This window comes from Chiloscyllium plagiosum, chromosome 9 (assembly GCF_004010195.1).
Source record: "Chiloscyllium plagiosum isolate BGI_BamShark_2017 chromosome 9, ASM401019v2, whole genome shotgun sequence".
NCBI lineage: Eukaryota > Metazoa > Chordata > Chondrichthyes > Orectolobiformes > Hemiscylliidae > Chiloscyllium > Chiloscyllium plagiosum.
The window spans coordinates 90,527,051-90,552,745 of NC_057718.1; the positions used below are offsets into that span (position 1 = coordinate 90,527,051).

The 25,695-nt window shown below is 45.5% G+C and overlaps 1 protein-coding gene across 1 annotated transcript in view; it reads left to right on the plus strand.

The window, feature by feature from the left end:
* Positions 1-25,695, plus strand: part of slc24a3 (solute carrier family 24 member 3) — a 355,668-nt gene that overhangs the window by 5,360 nt on the left and 324,613 nt on the right. Inside the window, exon 2 of the mRNA XM_043696519.1 lies at positions 10,702-10,833. Within this exon, the coding sequence (XP_043552454.1) occupies positions 10,761-10,833 (73 nt within the window). The 5' untranslated portion in view covers positions 10,702-10,760. The remainder of the gene's footprint in view (positions 1-10,701; positions 10,834-25,695) is intronic.

The following is a 25,695-nucleotide window of genomic DNA, read 5'->3' on the forward strand; positions in this document are numbered from 1 at the left end:
TATACTCTTTTCTACCTTCCCCCACCCTCCTCTCTGACATAACACCTTCATCCCCACCCCCATCCACCTATTGTACTCTTTACTAACTTCTCCCCAACCCCACTCCCCTCCCATTTATCTCTCCACCCTGTAGGGTCCCTACCTTCAGTCCTGATGAAGGCCTTTGGCCCGAAACGTTGATTTTCCTACTCCTTGGATGCTGCCTGACCTACTGTGCTTTTCCAGCACCACTCTGATCTAGATACAGGCAAATGCGGTCAGTTTAGTTTGGGAAACCTGGTCAGTGCGGATGAGTTAGACCAAAGGGTGATGATGTTATGGGTATATCTCTTAAAGGCACACTGACGTACTGACTGTAAGATGTAAGACAACGCACTGCACTGCTATCATGTGTAATAGGAAGTGGATGCAACTAGCCAGTAAGGACATCAATGTAAAATGCAAGCCTTATTGCACATAAAGCATGATTTGATGCCTTCAGCTTTGCCACATTGTGCAGTTCCAGTACTGAGCTTCGGAGTGTGGCTGAGGTGACACAAGCAGCAGGGGCACAGCCATAGTGTCATACAGCATGTAAACAAAACCTTCAGTGCAACTCAACTACGCTGACCAGGTCATTCTCAAATTCAAGGGATGACATAGGGCACCACACTTATTTGTGATAACCAGGTTAGATAATCACGCCCCAACCTCAGAAGACCTTCCTCCAGTTTTTAATCTCTCACAACATATATTCTGTGGTTACTGAGTGAAATTCCTGATTTGAACAAAATTCAAGAAAGTTCTTTTCCTTGTTGACCCCCACGCAGCAGTAAATGGGTTAAACCTGCCCATACAAATGGGCTTTGCAGACAGGCTATTCTCTGAATCAGCTCCCAGAAATAAAAGGCTTCCACCTCATCTTTAAGATGCCGCATCATAAATGTATTTTAATTATTTCAGAACAAAATAAACTTAAACCAAAAGCAGCTATTTGCTCCAATTTCAATCAGTTAATAATGAGACATCTCCATGAATGTTTTTCTGATGGGATTAACAGACGGGCAACAGGAAAGCCACCATAGACAGTCATGACCTCTGGCTGATTGAAGGGGCACTGAAGAGGCCAGTAGTTGGTTGAGAACAGGCCCCAGAGAAAACAGGCAAGCGAATCCTGTACCTTTTCAACCCCTATCTCCCTCCGCAGTAAATATGGCAGCGATGGCCTGCCGAGGTGGGAGGTTCTGAACTAAACCACGTAAAGTTTATTGATCGCCACGAGGCAAATCAACATCTTACAAGGTGGCTGTTTGCCTAGTTTGTGAGAGATTGAAAACTGGAGGAAGGTCTTCAGAAGTTGGGGCCCAATGTTGAGGCTTAGTTCACAGAAATTTAATGAGCTGCATTTGTATAGTGCCTCAGCTCACCCTCAAATCCAAGGAATGAGTTTGGACATCACTGTCATCACTGTTTGTTTGAACCGTCTTGGCAGCCAATCTACCCACAAACCGTAAGTGAACGAATTACTATAAAACCTGCTGCTACGGTTGGTATTAGTTGTAAGGGCAATGTTGACCAGAGCACGAGCAAAACTCATACTCTTTTCCAAATTGGTGTATCACGCCTTCCTGAGAATGCACTCAGAGTCTCAGCCACGTTTCTCTTCCAAATGAGCTCCTCCTGCTATGAGTAAGTGTGAGGCTAGATCGATGTGGTCAAGGCCACAGTGAGATTAAAGCCAGAGCCATCTCCTCAGAGTGAGGAGCTGACAGCTCAGCAAGAGCTTTGCTTTGTACCTGACTAGACTATACCTGAACTGGGAGTGTGGACATTGGGTGTCTGAGGTTGGGGGGAAAATCTTCATCACTCCCATCATTGTGAGGGACTTCAAAGACAAATAGCCATCAGTACCTAGTCTGACTGTCTCTTTCACCTACTGTCTTCCTTGTCGGTCTTTAATGACTTCCAATTGTCCCCACAGTGTTGATTCCTATATCCTCACTTTTTGTATTCCTGTGGCCTACCCTTAACTACTTGCTGCCCTCTGCCTCAGCACAAGCTCCTGTTCCTATTCAGCCCCATTTGCCCACTGCCTCAAAAGGGTAAGCCCCTCAATTTAACATGGCTGAACAAATCCTTAATAAAGGCAAATCTTTAATAGTGGAGCTAATCTCAAGCTCCACCCCCAATTACGGCAATTCTGTGAATGTAATTCTGACAACATTCCGAAAGAATTTAGAGATCTATAAAACTTTTACACATTTGGCACATTTATCATGGCTTTTCCCATAGTGTGCAACACTCACTTTAACGTGACTAGTGTTTAGTAGCAGGGTTTAGTAATGGAGACTGATACAACAGTGCAGAACAAATGTCTTTGAGAGTGTGAGCCAAGGTATCAGGTTAGGCTAAAATGTATTTGAGAAATTTTCCCAAGGGATTACAATCTTTGGAATATGGTGGACTAGAAATTGTGAATTCTACAAGTGGCAGGGAATGGCTTACAGTTGGATTGGTGAATAAACAGTTCCATTTGGCTAAAGGGATAAAAGCATAAGGGGGTGAAAGTGGGAACAGGGGACTGAGTTAGATGATTATCCATGATCATATTGAATAGTGGAACAGGCTAAAAGCATCGTATGGCCTGCCCTTCCTATTTTCTATGTTTCTATGTATTATCATATATTTTAAATACCATCTATATGATATGCACATATTTGTGTGCATGTATATACAGGAAAAAGTAATTGCCAGTCCTGATGTTGGAGTAGATATAAACCTTTTGTCCTGACCTAACAGTTAATGTTAATGTCCCCCCAAGTTAGCGGCTATAATACTGAAGACCTACCACACTATATTTATGATCATGAATGATTTACTGGAATAAAAGTTGGGCGCTCAAACAGTGAGTAAAAGCTGGAATGAGTCACCCAATATGTTTTTATTACAAAGAAAGAATGAGGTCTTATTTAAATATTTCACATACTCAGGCAGTTGTAAAGCCCTTCACAACCAGAGGTAAATGCTGGCTGTGAAACAGAGGCATTTCTGTCCAGTAGGATCTTTGCTCAGCCTCCGCTTACTGTCTCCTCGGAAACGTGGCACCATCGACAATGTGATTCTCCACTCGGCTGTCGACTGGATTCTGTGGAAGTTAGGCTTCCACCCAGCAGGAAAGAGAAGCTGTGCTGTGCTGATCTAACAAGGTCAGACGTCACACGACACCAGGGTGGAGTCCAACGGGTTTATTTGAAATCACAAGCTTTTGGAGCGCTGCTCCTTCATGACTCCACCTGATGCAGGGGCAGGGTTAGGAAACCCACAGACAAAGAGATGACTGAATTCTTACAAGTCGTTCTTCTGGATTTGATCCCAAGGGGGAGGGAGGGTGGCTCAGCAGTTAGCACTGCTGCCTCACAGTACCAGGGGCCCAGGTTCAATTCCCGCCTTGGGCAACTGGCTGTGTGGAGTTTTCACATTCTCCCCGTGTCTGCATGGGTTTCCTCCCACAGTCCAGAGATGTGCAGACCAGGTCAATTGGCCATGCTAAATTGCCCATAGTGTTAGGTGTCTTAATCAGGGATAAATATATGGGACTGGGTCTGGGTGGGTTGATCTTCGGTGGGTTGGTGTGGACTCGTTGGGCCTAAGGGCCTGTTTCCATACTGAAGGGAATCTAATTCAAATCTAAGATCTTTAAAACTGTGGCCCCGTCACTCTTGTTCCATCTCTGACGCTAAAGTCCCAACCCTCATTCCAGGAGTAGTCTGAGAGATTGGTGGCAATAGGGCCAGAGGATCGGGAGATGAACAGGGTGAACTCAACAACGGGTCAAGGAGGGTACAGAGGTGAAACTAGAGAAAGATTCAGAGTTCATGGCTGGGGCATGGGATTCCTTTGAAGATCTTTGGCCCAGTGAGTTAGGAAAAGGGAAAGCAGCAGCTGAGGCATCTTAGTCTTTACATCAAAGGAATTCCCCAAGGATAATTAGTGGTATGTCTGCCCAGTGATTTAATTCCCAATGACACATACTACTAAAGAGCACAGGAACATTTATTCTCTTCAATAGTTTGTAAGCAAATATGTCTGCCCTTTTGTTTCAGTAATTTCTTCCGAAATACTCTGCTAAGCAGTGTACTGTGGAGTTTAGATATGAAATAAGCATTGCTGTTTCCAGTTGCTGTATTTGATTTATTTGAATAATGTCCTCAGCTATCTTATTTCCATGGGTTAGCTGACTTCGAGCCCATCACATGACAGCTCCACTTCAATCACAACCCTTTCTGAGGTGTTGCAAGTGTTCGGAGTGATATCCAAATCAACTAGGCGAAAGGGAGGACTGCAAATTCTGGAGATCAGAGTCAAGATTAGAGTGGTGCTGGAAAAACACAGCTAATGCCTGAAATGTCAATTGAAGGGCTAATGCCTGAAATGTCAATTCTCCTGCTCCTCGGATGCTGCCTGACCTGCTGTGCTTTTCCAGGACCACTCTAATCTTGAGTCTGAAATCTAAATCAGTTGACACCTCGCAAAATCTAGACTTAACCCCATCTGCTGATTTATCGGATTTTACGGAATTGTGAAAGATTGCTTGTGGACTTGTCAAAACTTGTTCTTATTTCACTAAACTTCTGACTGCAGTTTTCATAAAACTGCAGAGTGGAAGCTGGCCAGTTGGCCCATTGAGTCCATGCCAGCCCTCCAAAGAGCAAGCCAGCCAGACCCATTCCTCTACCCTCTGTTTTTCATGGCTAACCCATCTAGCCTATGCATCCCTGATCACTATGGGACAATTTAGCATGGCCAAACCACCCTAACCTGCACATCTTCGGACTGTGGCAGGGAACCAGAGCAGACATGGAAAGAACGTGCAAACTCCACACAGACAGTCGCCTGAGGCTAGCATCGAACCTGGGTCCCCAGTGCTATCAGATAGCAGTGCTAACCATTGAGCCACCGTGCCACCCAAATAGTACTCTTTAGTTTGACCAGCTCCTTTGATTGCATATTATCCCTCCATCAGTATTCCGATTTTTTAAATTGATTCATGGGCTAGGGACAGGAGGTGTTGATGAGCTCCTTTCTTGAACACTGCAGTTCCTGGGTGGGGTACTTTTAGTAGACGGTTCTAAGATTTTGCCTCAGTGACACTGAAGGAACAGCAAGATAGTTCCGAGTCAGGAGAGTGTATGACTTGGAGGGGAGCTTGCAAATGGTGATGATCCCACTTATCGGCTGCCCTTACCCTTCTGGGTTGCAAAGGTCACGGGTTTAGAAGGTGCTGTTGGAGGACCTTAGCTGGACTACTGCAGTGCATTGTGTAGATACAACACACTGCTGTCACTGAGAGTCAGAGTCGAGAGTGCGTTGCTGGAAAGGCACAGCAGGTCAGGAAGCATCCAAGGAGCAGGAGAATCTACGTTTCGGGCATAAGCCCTTCAAGCATAAGCCCTTACGATGAGAGGAAGGTCATTGGTGAAGCAGCTGAAGGTAGTTGGGCCTAGAACACTACCCTGAGGGACCAGGGTTGCTTTGGTGCAGTGGCAGTGCCCCTACGTTGAGTCAGGAGGCCTGGGTTTGAGTTTCACCTGTTTCAATGATGTGTAATAACACTCTTTGAACAGGTTGATTTGACAATATGTAGCTGAGGTATTCCTGAGATAATTGACCTTCAACAACCACCGCCATCTTCCTTTCTGCCAGGTGTGGCCGTACCCAATTTTTGTATTGAATCCAATTTTTCTCGAGCTTGATGGTACATTTGACGAATCGTTGACTTGATGCCAAGGGCAATCACCTTCACTTGTCCACTTCAGTCCACCACATCCTTTCTAGTTTGGTTCAAGGCTAGAATGAGGTCAAGAACCGAATGATCCTGGCAGAACCCAACTGGGCATCACTGAGCAAGTTCTTACTGAGCAAATGTTCCTTGATAGCACTGTTGATGACACCTTCCATCACTTTACTGATGATCAAGAGTAGAGGCAGTGATTGCTGGATTGGATTTGTCATTTTGTTTTGTGTAAAGGGCAATTTTCCACATTGTTGGGTAGATGACAGTGTTGTAACTGTACTGGAACAGCTTGGCCAGGGGACTGGTTACATTCTGTCTTCAATCTGATTGCTGGAATAATATCAGGCCCATAGCCTTCACTGGATCCAGTGCCTTCAGCCATTTCCTGATATCATGTGGAGTGAATTGTTTGAGGACTGGCATTTCTGATGCGAGGAACCTCAGAATTGGCTAAAATGGATTTTCCTTTCCACAGTTCCAGCTGATGCTTGTAAGTGCTTCATCGTTGCCTTTGGCATTGATTGTGCTGGCACTACCCATCATTGAGGGTGCGGATATTAACAGAGCTGCCTCCTCCAATTTAGTTGCGTAATTGTCCACTGCCACTCATGACCGGATGTAACAGGACTGCAGAGCTTAGATCTGATTTACTGGTTGAAGAGTCACTCAGACCAGTTTAGTTCATGCTGTATGTAGTGCAGTTTTGTAGCTTCACCAGGTTGACATCTCTATTTTAAGCACGCCTGGTGCTGTTCCTGGTGAAATAACTCCGCAAAGGCTGGTATTCTGTCACCAAGTTACCCTTTATTTACATGTGCACATGACCCAGTTAGCTCAGAGTCAGTTGCAAGAGAGAGCAGCACCTCCGACTTGCCTGTTTATGTCTGTCAGCCAAGGCTCCCTGGTTGGACCAGGTTAACAGCCGCAATCAGAGAACTCACACTCTGAGAGATTCATCGGGCTGACCTCGTTCCAATCACTGCATTTGGCATGTCCTCCAGCATTCTTCATTGACCCCTTGGCTTGATAGTAATGGTAGATTCAGGGAAACATTGGTCCACACAGTTACAGTTTGTGGTTGAGTACAATGTTGCTTCTGCTGCTACTGATATCCTACAGTGCCTTATGTCCATCCTGTGTTACAGTTTCACTCTGTATTAGGGTGGTTTTTAACGTTATATTTTTCTCCTCCCAAAGTAAATTCTTGGCCCCACGTTGAAGGATGTCACTTACCACTGAAAGCCCAGTGATCAATTGATTAATCACATTGTAAGGTTTTTGCTGTGGATTAGTTGGTAGCCCCCTAACCCTCTGAGCCAGAGATTGTGGCTTTTGGAACCTCATTCTGAAGACCTGAACACATCATTCAGGCTGATCTCCCAGTGCAGTAATGAGGGAGTGCCTCAGGGTCAGTACTGAGGGAGTGCTGCACTGTCAGAGGGTCAGTACTGAGGGAGTGCTGCACTATTAGAGGGTCAGTACTGAGGGAGTGCTGCACTGTCTGAGGGTCAGTACTGAGGGAGTGCTGCACTGTTGGAGGGTCAGTACTAGGGAGTGCCGCACTGTCGGAGGGTCAGTGCTGAGGGAGTGCCGCACTGTCGGATGGTCAGTACTGAGGGAGTGCTGCACTGTTGGAGGGTCAGTACTAGGGAGTGCCGCACTGTCGGAGGGTCAGTGCTGAGGGAGTGCCGCACTGTCGGATGGTCAGTACTGAGGGAGTGCTGCACTGTTGGAGGGTCAGTACCGAGGGAGTGCTGCACTGTCGGAGGGTCAGTACTGAGGGAAGTACTGAGGCAGTGCCGCACTGTCGGAGGGTCAGTACTGAGGGAGTGCCGCACTGTTGGAGGGGCAGTCATTTGTCTGAGATCTTAGAGTAAGGCAATTCGATTTGGAAAATGCAATACCATTTAGCACAGGGTTGCCTCCTCTGTGTCCCAGGCAACAATTATCCCTTAACTGATGTCCAACGAGCCGGTCATTATTACATTGCATTTAGTGGGAGCTTGCTGTGCCCAAATGTGCTGCTGCATTTCTTTCATTACAAAAGTGACATGCATTAGCTGCAAAGTGCTTTCAGGTTCCCTGGATAATGAAGGACAGAGTGCAAATCAATGCTTTGTGTCATTTGGTCTGTTTTTCTTCCTTATGTTGCACTCTAAGGTCACCTTGTTTCACCTTCACTTACACTCAAGTTTGTGGGCATTTGTCCAAAACGTAAGGAAGGAATGATACTTTGGCCGGATTAAACACTGCTTCCTTGGAATCTGGTCCTCCCTCCAACTGTAGCAAGAAGAAGCTGAAATCTCACTGTCCTATAAGAGTCTATCAATAGTTTGATTACTGAACAATAATAGGTTGGGTCAGCTCATCTCCACCAAGGGCATTGGTAACATCCCTCCACGAACCTTTCACTATCTCACTCCCCCTTCTCTCACTTAGTGCAATGTGTAAAAAGCCTCAATAGGCTGTGGTTGCTAGCATTTGTTGTGTGTCATAGCAAGAAGAGGCTGAAATCTCACTGTCCTATAAGAGTCTATCAATAGTTTGATTACTGAACAATAATAGGTTGGGTCAGCTCATCTCCACCAAGGGCATTGGTAACATCTCTCCAGGAACCTTTCACTATCTCACTCCTCCTTCTCTCACTTAGTGCAATGTGTAAAAAGCCTCAATAGGCTGTGGTTGTTAGCATTTGTTGTGTGTCCCTAGTTGCTGTTGAACTGAATGGCTTGCCAGGCCACTTGTACCTGAAGTTCCAGGTAAGGACAGCAGATTTCCTTTTCTGAACCAGTTGGGTTTTGCCAATCAACTGTATATTGGATTTATTGTTAAAAATCACACAACACCAGGTTATAGTCCAACAGGTTTAATTGGAAGCACACTAGCTTTCGGAGCGACGCTCCTTCATCAGGTGGTAGTGAGTTTAAAATGCAGTTGTCATGGTGGGATTTGAACCTGTGTAATTCAGAGTGTTAGCCTGGACCTCTGAATTACTAATACAGTGGCTTTACCATTATGCCATGTTTATGGTGTAGCTGACAAGCACAGTACTGGATTCTACCCAACTGCAACATGTCACATTTATTTGCGGCACACATTGCAACTATCAGCTGAATTCTTGGTGCAGGTAGAAAGGAGGGATGCTTCTTTATAATGTGGCTCAGAAATTGGCTGACTGCAGGTTTTCAGGGGTTCCAGCTAGTTCCAGTTCCTAGTGAAGGGCTTATGCCTGAAACATTTACTCTCCTGCTTGTCAGATGCTGCCTGACCTGCTGTGCTTTTCCAGCGCCACACTTTATTGGGATGGTGAACATCCCAAGGCGTCAATGCCATTGTCCCTACATCTGCAATCGAACGGGATTTGGTCAAACACAGGCAGGAATTGGGAAAACAAGTCAAGTCTAGTGGACAATCCTGCGGGTGTCAAAAGAACTGAGATTGTGTTTATGACCAGGGAGTGCTAAAATGGATGCAGTTTGATTTTGGTACAAAGTACAACATAATGGTTAGAAAAGGAGACCTACTCCAAACATGTTTTTGACTGGGAATTTATCACTAATGCCAGCCCTTGTGGTGGATTGGTGATCGTTAAGTGTAACAGAATACTGAAATAGTTTGATGGATAAATCCAAAAGGTTACTTTGTTGAAAACAGTGCAGTGCTGTGGTCACCTTAAATAGTGAGAAGAACGAAGAAGGGTGTTAGACAATTGATTGCCACCCTTACCGAGACTGGCTTTGGGTATGCGAGATTTATTAAGTGAATTTAAATTCAATTCAAATCCCAGCTGTCCAATGGGGTATGAACCTGACTGAAGCTTGGAGCAAAACATCATGAAGGAGATTCCAAGTGATTGATGACTAGATGCCTTTTTGACCCCTGCTGAATTTGCAGTATTCGTGAAGAAATATGGTTTCAGGATCTGAGCTAAGCAGAAACCGGGGCATGAATTCACGTTAGAGCTTTATTTCTGGCCAAACACATATCAACTCATAAAAGATAAGTCTTGGCCTGATGTTTGGAGACACAGTGGAGCAAGGAAATGAACCTCTGAATAGGGCCAAGGGTGGAAATAGCTCTGAAAACATTCAACATTGAGAAACTGTTAGTATTTGTGGGAAAGCCCAAGACTAGTGCCCATTAGTGTGACAACGTTTCGACTAAGACGTTTAGGAGGATGCTTTCTAACTTCGACTGCTTGGAATGTAGTATTCGCTGTCCTGAGAAGTGGGTGAGCTGAGGGGGATAAATGCGAGGTGAGGCAGTTAAACCTGAGAGGATATCTTAACATGTGGAGCGTGAACATGAACCTAATGGTGTCACACAGCATAGACCTGTTGGGCTGAATCAACTAGGAGAAAGTGAGGACTGCAGATGCTGGAGAATAGAGCTGAAAAATGTGTTGCTGGAAAAGCGCAGCAGGTCAGGCAGCGTCCAAGGAGCAGGAGAATTGACGTTTCAGGCATAAGCCCTTCTTCAGGAATGACATTCCTGAAGAAGGGCTTATGCCCGAAACGTCGATTCTCCTGCTCCTTGGATGTTGCCTGACCTGCTGCGCTTTTCCAGCAACACATTTTTCAGCTCTGTTGGGCTGAATGGCCTGCTGGATTAACTGTCATGAAAAAAGTAGATGCAGCGGTTGGGGGTTTAGAGGAGGACCCATTTGTTCTGCAGATGATGAGGTATATGCTCTTCAATCATTCTAATGTCTGTAAGGAATCCAGCGAGTGGAATTTGCCTCCTTTCTTCCAGTCTTTTGCATTTTTTCTGTAAAATACCAAGCAAGTGTTGAGCAGTCTATTGCCCGACCTCTTTGACAGACATGTGAGAAACTGCACTTAATTTGACTAAAGTCTTGATGTAATTTTTCAGAAATCGGGCATTTATTTTTGTTTTCCATTTTAACCCACTGACTTTGCTATTCCCAGGGTATTTCGTGGTGAGTTATGCTTCAGAGGTGGATGACAAGAGGATAGGCCGAAGACTGATGGAACACGATGATGGCAATGCCACAAATGCCAAGACAACTTCGCACCAGTATAAGAACTGCACTGAGCCTGGTAAGAGAAGCAGTATCTCACCGGGTTCCTGAGACAGTCTCACAATGTTACGCAGTCATATGTTGTCTTTGTACAGGAGTGAGACATTGCTTGTAACGTATTCTTGTTCTAAAAATACTCTTGGGTAACGGGCTGACCCAATTAGAAACCTGGCAGTGGTTGAGAGAGAGAGAAAATGGAAATTCTGAGGTGTTATAGAGCACTCAGTAATGCTGGCTACAGCGTACCATTGATAGAGATGGAGTGGTTTGCCCGCATTATTTAACTGGGGAAGGTAAATGGGAGAAGCAAATACTTTTCTTTTTTAAAAAGAAAACTGTACGTAGGTGATTCTGAGAGACTATCTACAACCGATCACATTGCTGTACGTACTGCAGAAGATATTCCGTTTTACTTTAAAGGGGGTGGTGTGGTCATTTGGTGTACAGAACCCACTATAAAATGTGCCTGTGCTTGATCACTGCTTAAGTCACCTTTGTTGTTGTACAGGGAAATGTTTTGTTGGGATAAACTGAAAGCACAAACTTGCACTGCAGCCGATATAATGTAGACTTGCCATTGTAACAATAATCTGCTCCAGCACAGCATAAGTGGTGCCCAAAGCTGAAGGGCCCCATTCTAATGTCTGTAAGGAATCCAGCGAGTGGAATTTGCCTCATTTCTTCCAGTCCTTTGCACTTTTTTCTGTAAAATACCAAGTTAGCATCTTTTAGAATACACGAACCATGAATGTCTCAAACAGTGTTTATTTTCATCTTTGCTGCTTATCCTTGGAGCTAACTGTACCCAATATGATTGTGCAGTCCTTATGAAGATCCTATGCCTACTGTTCCATTGAAGGCAATGCTTCTTTCTTTTAAATGATGCTGGGATGGTTCCCATTGCATCAGCCAATCTTGCAAAATGCACCATTAGGTCAGACCTTTCCCTGCACCCTCCAGGTAGAATTGTTTTGGCATTGTAATGGAGGGAGAACACAAGGTGATAAATAGTGGGGGTGGTAAGTGTAGACCACTATCGCCCCACAGGAATGTTGTGGAGGCACATCAATCACCCTGTGCTTCCCACAGCTCAATGTGGCAAGTTGTAATTAAGAAACCAACCTAATGGTAGGGCGCCTCTACTGATCCCTTTAAGAGCCACTGGTTACGTTATAACAGGAATAGGAAACGCTGCAGGTTATTCAACACTGACATCCATTCTGAGCCTACAAAACAGCACATCCAATGGACCTAATGTGTCTCTAAGACTGCCAACAGATATGCTTAAATATTGTCCAAGTCAAAATAGCTTTACAATGTTTTTTCAGACACAGACAGAGCACAGAACATAACTGCAAATTTTGCATGTGAACAACAGGCAGAATTTGCCTTTTGATTTTGTGTTTTTCATTTTACGCTGTTCAATGCAAAAGCTTGGGCAATTTTGTCCTCAATTGATCACACTTTGAAGTTGCTTTAAGAGGAACGATTCTGTAACTGGTACTGAGAGCTCAGTCCCACTGAGGGTATGTTTTCAATGAACCAGTTGTAGAAAAAAACAAGCAAAATTGTTTATTGTAAATAGGCGAAGTTCCTCAGGACCTTCTCAACTGTGGTTACTGCAGCACTTCAAGGCGCTTTTGCTATTTTTATGCTCTTTGATCTTGTCTTTCCTTTTTTTTTTAAACATGTCTCTTGTATCTGAAGCCTCTCTGTAATACTCAGGATGTGCTGGGCACAATCTTGATCTGGGGAAATGAGTTTTGTTGCAAAACAAAAGCATCAGGCGCACACAGACTCAGGCAAAGACACATTCACACTGATGGTAAGAAATGAGAAACACAATGGTTCACATATTGGAGCAATTACAAAGGCTTTTTCTGAGGAAGTTCAACTATTTTATATTTGTAAGTATTTCTGGTGATGATATTGCTTCTCAGGCAACGAGATGTTTTGAGTGGCTAAATAGTGAGAAATGTTTTTTCCCTAACAGGAGAGTCAGTATTAAGATGACTGGAGGGAAAATCTGCAACATTTACTAGAAAGACCCTAGGAATGAGGAACTGCAGAATGGGGCTGGTCTTCTCAGAGAAAGTTGAGGGGTAGAAGGTGTTCAGAATAATGGGGTGCTCGAATGAGGAAGAAATGTTGGCGGACAGAGCACACAGGTTTAAGAGATGGGGCGAAAGTGCTATGCTGTGATTTGAAAAGGGTAATGGAAAAGGGTTCAGAAAAGATTTACAAGGATGTTGCCAGCTTTGAGCTATAGGGATAGGCTAAACAGGCTGAGGCTGTTTTCCTTGGAGCATCGGAGGTTTATAAAATCATGTGGGGCATGCATAGGGTAAATAGACAAAGTCTGTTCCCTGGGATGGGGGAAATCCAGAACTAGAGGGCATAGGTTTAGGATGAGTGGGGAAAGATGTAAAAGGGACCTAAAGGGCAATTTTTTCACACAATGGGTGGTGCGTGTATGGAATGAGCTGCCAGGGGAAGTGGTGGAGGCTGGTACAATTACAGCATTTAAAAGGCATCTGGATGGTTATATGAATAGGAAGGGCTTAGAGGGATATGGGCTGGGTGCTGGCATTTGGGACTAGATTACTTTAGGATATCTGGTCAGCTTGGACAGGTTGGAGCGAAGGCTCTGTTTCTGTGCTGTACAGCTCAATGACTCTATGGCTTTGGGAATAGAGTGGGTGCATGGGGTTTAACTGGATAGCAGTGTCAAAAGGGCAGCACAGACACAGTGTGGCCTCCTTCTGTGCTGTAAGAACCCAAGAGTGGACTCATACTCTACAAGACCAGTTCCGTTCACTCAGATTCCATTTCAGAGACCAGCTAACAAAAACCGAACATGGTCGGGGTGGCCTGCTAAGATGCATCTTGCAAAAATTCAAAAAATGGGTTTTTACTATGTATTAAATCTACCGTGGAATTGTTTTCACATTTAATTAAAGCTGTCAATTCCAACTATCACAAGCAAGTTTTTACTTATGATGTGTTGAGGTAATTGTACAGTTGGGATATTGCAGCTCAGTAGCACAGTGGTTATGTCACTGAACTGCAAGCCATAGGCTGTCTGGGAGCTATGGATTTAAATCCCATCATGGAAATTAAAATTTAGTAAGTTAGATAAGTCTGTCATGACATAAGCCCAGTATCAGTTAGCTGTGACCGTGAAACGACTGGGTTGTCATAGAAACACAACTGGCTCAATAATGTCATTTAGGGAAGGAAATTCGCTTACCAGATCTGACCTTTTAGTGACTTAATTTCCATGACAATGTGACTGATCCTCAAGTGAGGAACTGTAAAAGTGACCGATAATCAAACCAATAAGGACCTTAGATTTTAGATTTTATTAGCATGTGTACTCAAGTATAGGAATACAGTGAAAAGTATATAATATCAGCACACATGGTGCCACCTCAGGTACTAAGATGCAAAGAAAGCTTAGGCATGCAGAGTAAGAGAACTGAGAGTTTGAAAGGTTAAGCATTACTTCATAGAACACAGCGAGTTTTTCTATAACATGATAGTTGCGTTCTATTGCAACCTCGTGTTATAAAAAATCGCACTTTAGAAACAGCGCTTAAAGTGTTAACGATGTAATCGCATTACAGCCAACATATGTTTGAAAAGCTTTAGAAACAGCGTTCCTAACTTGTCAATTCCATTACAGCGAATTCACGTTAACGAAACACGTGTTATAGCAGAACGACCTGCAGTAGAAAAATAAAGAAATAGGTAATCGTTTGGCTTAAAGTGTTTTGTAGTTTAAGCTAGGAAAATTAGTCCTCCACGTCTCTTGTCCTCGATGTTGCTGCTGATACTGTCACTGCTGCCTCTCTGACCTCCCCTGATAGCTCGCGAATGGGCCCAGGCAGGATCCATTCACATGTCGCGCTGAGACACCACCTTGAGCTGCCGAGAGACCAGCCCGGGACCTGGCACGAGCTGCTGAAGCACTCACTCAGTGCTGAATTGGTGAGATGGCAACAAGGAGATGAGCCCTCTCTCTTTCTCTCTCTCTCTTTCTCTCTCTCTCTCTGAGGGCAGCTCACCCAGTCATTTCCCCTCTCGCCACCTCTCCTTGAGGGGAATACTTAAGAGAAAGTAAGAGGTTATAGCAGTTTGGATACTGCGTCCCAAAAGAATACAATGAACAAGTTATGAAGACTGTCTCGGTAATTGAGAAGCAACTCATTGGTGAGTCTTCGGTCCATTTGACTGTGCACAGAGAGAGAGGAGAGATGACAGGAGGGGGATTTCTGAAGGTGGGTGCTTGCTTTTGACCGGTACAGACCCAGCGGGACCAAGGGCCTTTGTCCGTGCTGGAGACCTCTATGATTTAACTTGGACCGTTTTATAATATCACCATGTTGAGCAGGAGCAACATGCCACCAATTACGGTGACTGTATTAAATAATATCGCAGGTGCAGGTTCATTGCTCCTTGAAAGTGGAGTCACAGGGAGATAGGTTAGTGAAGAAGGTGTTTGGTATGTTCTCCTTTATTGGTCAGAGCGTTGAGTACAGGAGTTGGGCGGCACGGTGGCACAGTGGTTAGCACTGCTGCCTCACAGCGCCAGAGACCCGGGTTCAATTCCCGACTCAGGCGACTGACTGTGTGGAGTTTGCACATTCTCCCCGTGTCTGCGTGGGTTTGCTCCGGTTTTCTCCCACAGTCCAAAGATGTGCGGGTCAGGTGGGCCATGCTGAATTGCCTGTAGTGTTAGGTTAAAGGGGTAAATGTAGGGGTATGGGTGGGTTGCGCTTCGGCGGGTCGGTGTGGACTTGTTGGGCCGAAGGGTCTGTTTCCACACTGTAAGTAATCTAATCTAATCTAATCATTTTGCGGCTGTATAGGACATTGGATCATTGTATGCAATTCTGGTGTCCTTCCTATTGGAAGGATATTGTGAAACCTGAAAGGGTTCAGAATAGATTTACACGGATGTTGCCAGGGTTGGAGGATTTGAGCTATAGGGAGAGGCTGAATAGGCTGGGGCTGTTTTCCCTGGAGCATCGGAGGCTGAGGGGTGACCTCATAGAGGTTTATAAAATCATGAGGGGCTTGGATAGGATAATAGACAAAGTCTTTTCCCTGGGGTGGGGGAGTCCCGAACTAGTGGGCATAGGTTTAGGGTGAGAGGGGAAAGACATAAAAGGGACCTAAGGGGCAACTTTTTCACACAGAGGGTGGTAAGTGTGTGGAATGAGGAAGTGATGTAGACCGGTACAATTACAGCATTTAAAAGGCATCTGAATGGGTATATGAATAGGAAGGGTTTGGAGGGATATGGGCCAAAAGCTGGCAAGTGGGTCTACATTAGGTTTGGATGTCTGGTCAGCATGGACAAGTTCTAATGAAGGGTCAGTTTCTGTGCGGTATATCTCTATGACTCTATCTGCAGCGCGCGGGAGCTGGGCAAGTGTCCGTAAAGGTCATGTGAAATGAAAGCTGCGGTGCACAAAATCCACAGCTGTTTATGTTTCGTTTAAGTTATCTTTGGCCGTGACCCTGCCAACAGAGAGTCTCAACGTGAGCGTCCTTTTCAGTTTGCAAGGTCGGAAAGTGGCCCACTCCCATTCGAAAGTGATCCTGTGATTTTATTATTTTTTTTTGGTCGACAGCTCACAATCAGCGTTCCACGTGCACAACGTCCAAAAGTGATTTAGCTTTCTCACTTCTTACTTTGCAACTGGGAGAGGAAGTCTGACCTCAAAACAGAAGAGCTGCTCTGAAAACTGGTACTGCAAGTTCCTTCCCATCACGTCTTGTTTGTTAGTGGTTACTGGTTTAGATACTGTTGTAGTTTCGGATAACAATGTACTTCCTCCACCTTCCCCTTTAGTAAAACAAAACCACACAACACCAGATTATAGTCCAACATGTTTATTTGAAAGTTGGTGCTTCCAAATCCCTGATGAAGAGCTTATGCTCGAAACGTCGACTCTCCTGCTCCCTGGATGCTGCCTGACCAGCTGTGCTTTTCCAGCACGACACTCTTCAACGATCCCTGGTGTTGAGTGAGCACGACACTCTTCAACGGTAACCTGGTGTTGTGTGATTTTTCTTTACTTAGTCCACACCAGTCCAACACCGGCTGCTCCACATCATGGCTTCCCTTTCGAGCTGTGTTGTACTGGGAGCAATGACAAATGCTCCCATGGAGCGAATCGAAGAGAGGCAATCTGGGATAAAACCAAAGCGTTCCGAGTTAAGCCTCACCATGAACGGCAAATACTGGTTGGCTTTGAAGCTGACTTTTTAAGAAAGCAAACGGTGAAATGGCAATTGAGAGTGACGGAACCTTGCAGCACTGTCTACATAAATGTGCTGCAAAACATGAAGCGTCTGCCTGGGAGTTGGCATGAAATATAGAAAGATGGAAAATAGGAGCTGGGGTAGGCCATTTGGCCCCTCTAGCCTGCCCCACCATTCAGTATGATCATGGCTGATCATCCAACTCACGACCCTGTTCCCACTTTCTCCCCATACTCATTGGCCCCTGACGCCCGAAGAACTATATCTAATGCCTTCTTGAAAGGATTCAATGCTTTGGCATCAAAGAAAGGGCAGTCGAGTACCCTTCTTGTGGGAATGTCTGCATTTCTGTAACACTGCTGCCAGTTCATGTCTAAAACCTGAAGCATTCGTTTACATGCGTTGACAATGACTGCAACATCAAAAGGAAATGTTCTGGAATATGCTGAGGTTCTGAAATTGCAAATCTTTTCCTTTCCTTCATTTTGTTCCATTGTGACTCTCCTAATGCCTGTGGTATCTCTCCTGAGAAACGGGACTTCCACATTTTTGGAAGCATTTGGCAGTTTCAGGTCAGGTGTAAGAAATACCACCTCATTTATCACAGAGAGAGGTCATTTGGACTGCTGGAATGAGCTGCCAGAGGAAGTGGTGCAAATAGAACAGCTAAAAGGCATCTCTAGTTGGGTGTATGAATAGGAAGGGTTCAGGAGGGTATGGGCCAGGTGCTGGCAAATGGGACTAGGTTCAGTTAGAATATCTGGTCGGCATGGACGAGTTGGACCGAAGGGTCCGTTTCTGTGCTGTACATCTCTATGACTGTGTGTGCTGTCTCACAATCCTTCTGTTTCTCTGTAGCCTGACAGGCCGTTCCAAGGTTTCAATCTGCCTCTGTCAATCTTTCAGATAGCACACTCCACAGACTCTGAGACATAGGAGCAGATATGGGCCGTTCAGCCCATTGAGTCTGCTCCGCCCCACCATTGACCGACATCGTGGCTGATCTGATAAACCTCAGCTCTTTCCTGTTCCTCACAAACGGAAGGACATTTCTCCTTTATTTAGACCTTGCGAGGTTTGCAGAATGAATTTGTCTCTGTTTTGACACAGCAGCATCCCACAGGGATGGAAAATGAAAAGCACGTCCTCAAGCATCATGCGGTTCGTTTTCAATTTCGGGTTTCCGTCATTCTGTGTCCTCCAGGTGAGTTACAGGTTGAGAAGGAAAGTCTTGCACACCTTGCCGTCGCTGGGCACCTCCAAGTGGAAGCACTGCTATAACTTTGGAAATGCATCGGCCAGTTCGCACACTAAACACTCCCCGAAACAGCGCACGAATGTAAGATGTCGACTGAGGGCTAAATGTTGGTCAAGACGCCAGGGATAGCTCTCCAGTTCTTCTGCGGAATAATTGCCATGACATCTTTCACTGGGCACCTTTTGAAGGTAGCTGGGGCCTGGCGCAAGCATCTCTTGTGAAGGACTGCGCCCCTGACAGGGAAGGGCACCTTCAATACTGAGAGGGGGAGTGTCCACGTCGATTGATGTGTGGATCAGGATTTGAACTGACAAACCTCTTGCTGAGACAGCAGTGCTATCAGCTGAGCTACGACCACCATTTCCAAGAATAGAGGGAGCGCCGTTGGTTTGTCAGAAGCCTCAGCTAGGTTGAATACAGCACAGAAGCTCTGCTTGGGCACCTGCACTTGGTTCTGTATAAACTGCCAAAGCAACCTACACTTGTTCAACTTAGAATCATAGAATCCCTACAGACAGAGGGGTGACCAAAAGAAATAGTAGGTTATAGTGATTCTCTGAAGAGTATCCCACCCATAAAGCTGTGTTTCCCATGGTTAATCCACCTAACCTAACACACCCCTAAACACTATGCATGGCAACTTAGCATGGCCGATCCACCTAACCTGCACATCTTTGGATTGTGGGAGGAAACCGGAGCACCCAGAGGAAACCCACGCAGACACGGGACGAATGTGCAAACTCCACACAGACAATCGCCCGAGACTGGAATCGAACCCGGGTGCCTGGCGCTGTGAGGCAGCAGTGCTAACCACTGAGCCACCATGCCGCCCCTTTACTATTCCTTATTCTCTTTCCCTCATCTTCTTGACAGTCTTATGTCCAAATAGAAGTTTTCAATATTGGAGTTGGGATGCCATGTTGAGATTATACAGAATCTTGGTGAGGCTTCTTGTGGATTACTGTGTGCAGTTCTGGTAGCCCTATCACAGGACAGATATTATTACCATGGAGAGAGTTCAGAAAAGATTTACCAAGGTGTTGCCAAGAATGGAGGGTTTGAGTTATGGGATGAGATTAGGACTTTTTCACTGGAGTCTAGGAGACTGAGGGATGATCTTATAGAGGTTTATAAAATCATAAGGGGCATAGATAGGATGAATGATAGGTCTTGTTTCCCTAGGATGGTGGAATTTCAAGGCTAGGGGGCATATTTTTAAGGTAAGAGGAGAAAGATAAAGAAAAGGCTTGAGGGGGCAACGTTTTTGCTCAGAATGTGGTTCGCATGTGGAATGAACTTCCAGAGGAAGTGGTGGATGCAGGTACAAAAGACATTTGGACAAATTCATGAATAAATGTTTGGAGGGATAAGAGCCAGCACAGAGAGGTGGGACTAGTTAATGCTTAATCTGGACTAGTTGGACCGAAGTCCAAGCGTATGACTGTATGTCTCTAATACATTAAATGGGCTGAACGGCCTACATCATAGAGTCTAAATTCCTTGGAGCCCAATACCTCTTTGGGCTTGACATTATTTCTTTCTCTCTCTCTCTCCAAATCTGCAATGTTTCACCAGCACTTTTAATTGTCTGTGAATTAAAATGCACACTTCTTAATCTCATTTTCTTCATTTTCCATTTTTCCCGTTTCCCCTTTCTTTTCTTCACCTTTTTGCATAACATATATTCCCTCCAGGGCAGAGGGAAGCCATTTGGCCCATCGAGTCTGCACTGACTTTACAAATCTTTACCTAGTGATGACCAATCCCACTCATTTCATTGTGGCGTATTTATTGTGGGTGAAAATAAATAATTTTCTAAACTCAACGGTTTCACACTGAACTCAGCAATAGCTTCCATTTTTGTTGTTTTATTGGACAGGGGAACTCCTCTGTGAGTTAGTGTTCTGAGCATCTCAAAATCTGCCTTGGTTTAATGTCTCATCTGGAAGGCAGCATTGCTGACAGTGCAGCACTCCCTCAGTATTGCCCAGGAGCGTTGGCCTGGAAATGTAGGGTCTGATTTCTGTAAGGCCGTACAGTCTATTGCTGTGTTGTTATAGTTTACAATATTTTTATCTTAAGTTGTGGTAAAATCTGCCCTGATCCAGTACTCAAGGCTTCCCAGAGCTGGTGACATGCAGGTGAAAGCTGTCCTCTGTTATTCTCTAAAACGTGCGATTGAAATTGAGTGACATTTGCAACTGGCTCATTCTAAGCTCACCTGGTATTTGCGAGTGCACAGGCGTAAAACCAGAACTGATTTCCCTTCCCCTTTTACCCCAGAAATGAAGATGTAAATCTGACACCACGCCCAGACTGATTGACCCTCGTCCAAACAGTGCTGGAGAAACTCAGCAGGTCTGGCAGCGCCTGGAGTGAGAAACAGGGTAAAGAGACTGCTGGAAGCCATAGCATAGAGGGATTTGAGGGTCGGAGCGCATGAATCACAAGAAGTTAGCATCCAAGTTGAGTAGGAAAGGCAAATCCAGTGATGGCGTTTATTACAAAGTAAATGGAGTATAAGAATAGAACAGTCTTGCAAAACATATACAAAGCACGGGTTGGACCACACCTGGAATATGGTGGACAGTTTGGGTCCCTTTATCCAAGGGAAAATGTATCAGCATTAGAAGCCATCCGCAGAAGGTCATAGGCTAAAGGGTCTCCTGTACTGTATGATTTGAAGGTCCGCTAGGTTGATCCCAGGTATGGAGGGGAGGTTGAGTAGATTAGGCCTGTGTTGATTGGGGTTCAGAAGAATGAAAGATGACCTCATTGAACCAAACAAGATTCTTAGCAGACTTGACAAGGGTAGATACTGGAAAGTTATCTCCCCTCGAGCCAGAGTCAAAGTCCACAGAGCATAATCTCAGAATAGGGAGTCACACATTCAAGGCAGAGATGAGGAGAAATTTCTCCTCTGAGGTATAAAGCTGTGGAATTCCTCACTGCCTGTTGGGTCATTCAGCATATTCAAAAGCTGAGATTTTTAATCAGGAAGAGAATCCAGGGTTGAGGGGTAAAGGCAGGAAAGTGGGATGGGGGATGATCAGATCAGCCATTAAATGGGCTGAATGGCCTACATTGTCTGACGTTTCAATATGGCTTCCTTGAAACCCCTGTCTTACAATCAGAGAGATGTACAGCACAGAAACAGACCCTTTGGTCCAACTCGTCCATACCAACCAGATATCCCAACCCAATCTAGTCCCATTTGCCAGCACCTGGCCCATAGCCCACTAAACCCTTCCTATTCATATACCTATCCAGATGCCTTTAAAATGCTATAATTGTACCAGCCTCCACCACTTCCTCTCTTTGGACTTAATACTATTTTCTCTCTCTCTCTCGCTCTGTCTCACTGTCTCACTCTCTTACTCTCACTCTCACTCTCATTCTTCACCCTCTCTCTCACTGCCTCTCTCACTCCCTCACTCACTCACTCTCACTCTCACTCTCACTCACTCTCACTCACTCTCACTCTCACTCTCACTCACTCTCACTCACTCTCACTCTCACTCTCACTCACTCTCACTCACTCTCACTCTCACTCTCACTCACTCTCATTCACTCTCATTCACTCTTGCACTAACTCTCATTCACTCACTCACTCACTCTCACACTCTCATTCACTCTCTCACTCTCTCTCACTCTCTCTCTTTCTCTCACTGTCTCTCTCTCTCTCACACTGTCACTTTCTCACTCTCTTACTCACTCTCACTCTCTCATTCACTCTCACTCTGTCTCTCTCTCTCTCTCCTTATCTGCAGTGTTTCTCCAGCACTTTCTGTTTGTATTTCAGATCTCGAGCATCAATGGTGCTTTGCTTTCATGGCCCCACCCCCTCAGTCAGTGATTGTGTACCTGCTCTGGTGTATTTGCTGAAGGAACCATCCACCTACAGCAAGTGGCTGTTCCTTTCTCAACAAATGGAGTACTTGCAGCTTCTGAAAGTTGGATCTTGTCCAGCAGGCTGCCACCTGCCAAGATTACTCTTAATCACTTAGCAAGCTAGCAAGAAACTGTTTTATTTATAACAGCCACTGACAATGGTTTTGGGGGAAATTAAAGCAAAGTAGTGCACTGACGAGTGGAGAGTTGCTGGGGCTTGTTACCTCCTCTGAAACACACACAAATCCCTCCCCCAGGCCGTCCGCCCTCATGGTTGCTCCCTTCAGACCTGCCCAGACTATTCCTCTCATACCTATGCCTGCCCACCCCATCAGACCTGGATTACTCCCTCACCCCCTCTTGAACCTTCTTGGATAATCCATCCCTTATTTCCAAGCACCCCAAACCCTCCCCTTCAGGCTGTTCACGCCTATTCAGGCCACTCCTTATCCACTCAATGTTCTTTCGGGCCTACTTGGACCTGACCACCCTCCCCCAGGCTCTGGTTTTGGTATGCCACTGCTCCTAAACTGTCCCCCCACTCCCCAAAGTGGATCGAACCAGCTCTTCAGGTTGATCCTGAGTAGCACTACCACCCCTGTGTTGGGTTCCTAGCCCCACCCTCCACAAAGGACAGGCCTGACCACCCTCATTCATTGCCTGGAGAAATACAGGCCCAATGGCATTGTGGGAAGGAACATGCTGAGGCAATTTCTGAAAATCCGGATTAGCTGTTCACTCTGGTTTTGAGGTACACCGTTGTGTCAGCAGTTTCAGGCAATCTGAGGCCTGTTCTTTCCAGGCTGCATGGTTCTATTGCTTTTCCTTTGCCTATATAATTTGACCCGGCACCTGTGGTGAATTTCAGACGCTTTGCAAAGCAGATCGCTGTGTTTCCAATGTGATGGAATGCTGCTAAGACGTAACAATTAAAAGTGTTGCTGGCAACATGCATGAACAGTTTACCTTGAGATCATGAAGGAGACGTTTATCACGAAGCACTACTCCTTTGATTTTGGGCTTTGATTTTTTTCCCCTTCTCTCCTGACTCATGCTGGGGTTTATTCTTACTGAGGGTGTGCACTTCTGAACTGAATGGTTTGTTTCTGTGCTGTATGATTTCATGACTGTGACTCCAGTCCCCAGGGCAATCCCACACTCCCATTGTGTTCGCTGACCTTCAGTTCCCAAGATTCACTGCTCTTCATTGATCCTTCAAGAGCACCTCGTGGGATGTTTTGTTCATCTTACCCACCGGCCACATCCTTGACCCAATTCTGAAGTGTTGGCAAACCTCTCCAACGCTGCTCCCCAGGCCTCAATCCCTCTGCCTCCAGTTCTGTGTGGAGTTGACTAACTTGTGGGGGTTGCCATAGACACGAGGAACGAAGCCAAGGCTGGGAGGAGGGCACTGGGTTGTGGGCCCCTTGTGAGTTTTTTTTATGTTTGGAGCGACGGCTGTCAGATGAAACCACAAAAAGTGTGGAATCGGCATCCAAAATTATACTGGCCTCTCCTCATCCTTTTAGAAAGGCAATAAAGATCACTTTTTACCTTCAGAAAGTACTTTATTGGATTCATTTACTGGGGTGTAAGTCCCGCTGGCATTTCTAAGTCTCCTCTCATCACCCTAGTGGTTGGTGACCTGCTTGCTTTGGAGACTTCTGCCTTTGGTGTGTAGCGAGACCTTCCACAGCGAGACCCTCCATGTTGTTAGGAAGCAGCTTTGTAACTTTGACTTGCTGGCAGTGAAGAAACCTGACATGAGTCAGGATGGGGACACATTGTACAGGTGGTGACGTTCTGATGCACCTGCTGCCCATGCCCTCCTAGCTGGTAGATTTGTGGTTCAGAAAATACCGTTTCAGGAGCTGCAGTGAGTTGCTGCAGTGCTTCTTGTCGATGCTAGTTAGCTCTGCGACCGGGTGTTGGTGGTGGAGGGAGTGAATGTTGAAATGTCATGGATGGGATTCCAGGCTGCTTCATCCTGGATGACGCCAAGCTTCTTGAGTGGCATTTCAGCTGCACTCATTCAGGTATTCCATCACACTCCTGATTTGTCCCTTGCAGTTGACGGGACAGGCTTTGGGATTCAGGAGGTGAGTTACTTGCCTCAAAGTTTCCGAGCTTCCAAGCAGCCACAGTGGCTTATCCAGTTTCTGGTCAGCAGTAAACCCCGAGATGTTAATAGAGTGGAGTTAGTTGTAGTACTATTGAATATCATGGGAAGCTGATTAGATTCTTTCTTGTTGGAGTTGGTCATTGCCTACCACTTAAGTAGCATAAATGGTACTTGCCACTTGTCATCCCAAGCCTGGATGGATATTATCCAGGTCTTGTTACATTCGGACATGAAGTGCTTCAGTATCTGAGGAGTCATGAACGGTGCTGAACACTGTGCAATGATCAGTGAACATCCTGACTTCTGACCTTATGGAGAGATGAAGCAGCTGAAGATGGTTGGGCCTTGGACACTCCACTGATGAACTCCTGCAGAGATGTCTTCGAGCTGAGATTATTAGTCTCCAAGAACTGTAAACATCTACTTTGGTGCTGGATATAGCGGCGAAGGCATCAGTGGCGGTGAGATGGCACTGAGGAGTGCAGACTTCCATTGCAACGGCAGTGGTGTGGAGACTGGGACTCGTGCCTGGCCACTGGCTCCATGGTGGAGCACTTAACCAGAAGGATCGAAAACGTTGAACACCTCTTTTCTTTATTTCTTTACTCCTCTGCCTTTGTATTCTATGTTTTGGTTTTTTTGTGTGTTTTAAATGGCACTGTGGATTGGCGATGCGAAACAACACTTGTCAACACGTCACAATAAATACATCGCATCAAATCCAAACAGCAGGGTGTTTCACCTCGATGGTTCATTCAGTAAAAAGCTTCCCTTAATGTCACTTACAGCCCACCTCACCTTTTTGTGTTTTTTTTAGGTTAATTCTTCTTTCTAATGTAGCCTGACACAGAGATGTACAGCACGGAATCAGACCCTTCAGTCTCTCTCATCGATGCCAATCAGGTATCCTAACCTAATCTAGTCCCTTTTTTTTATTAGATTAGATTTACTACAGTGTGGAAACAGGCCCTTCGGCCCAACAAGTCCACACCAACCCTCCAGAGAGTAACCGACCCAGACCCATTTCCCTCTAACACTACGGGCAATTTAGCATGGCCAATTCACCTAACCTGCACATCCTTGGATTGTGGGAGGAAACCGGAGCACCCGGAGGAAACCCCTGCAGACAGTCGCCCGAGGCTGGAATTGAACCTGGGTCCCTGATGCTGTGAGGCAGCAGTGCTAACCACTGAGCCACCGTGCTGCCCATATCCCTCTAAACCCTTCCTATTCATATACCCATCCAGATGCCTTTTAACTGTAACTGTACCAGCCTCCACCACTTCCTCTGGCAGCTCATTCCATACACGCACCACCCTCTGCATGGAAAAGTTGCT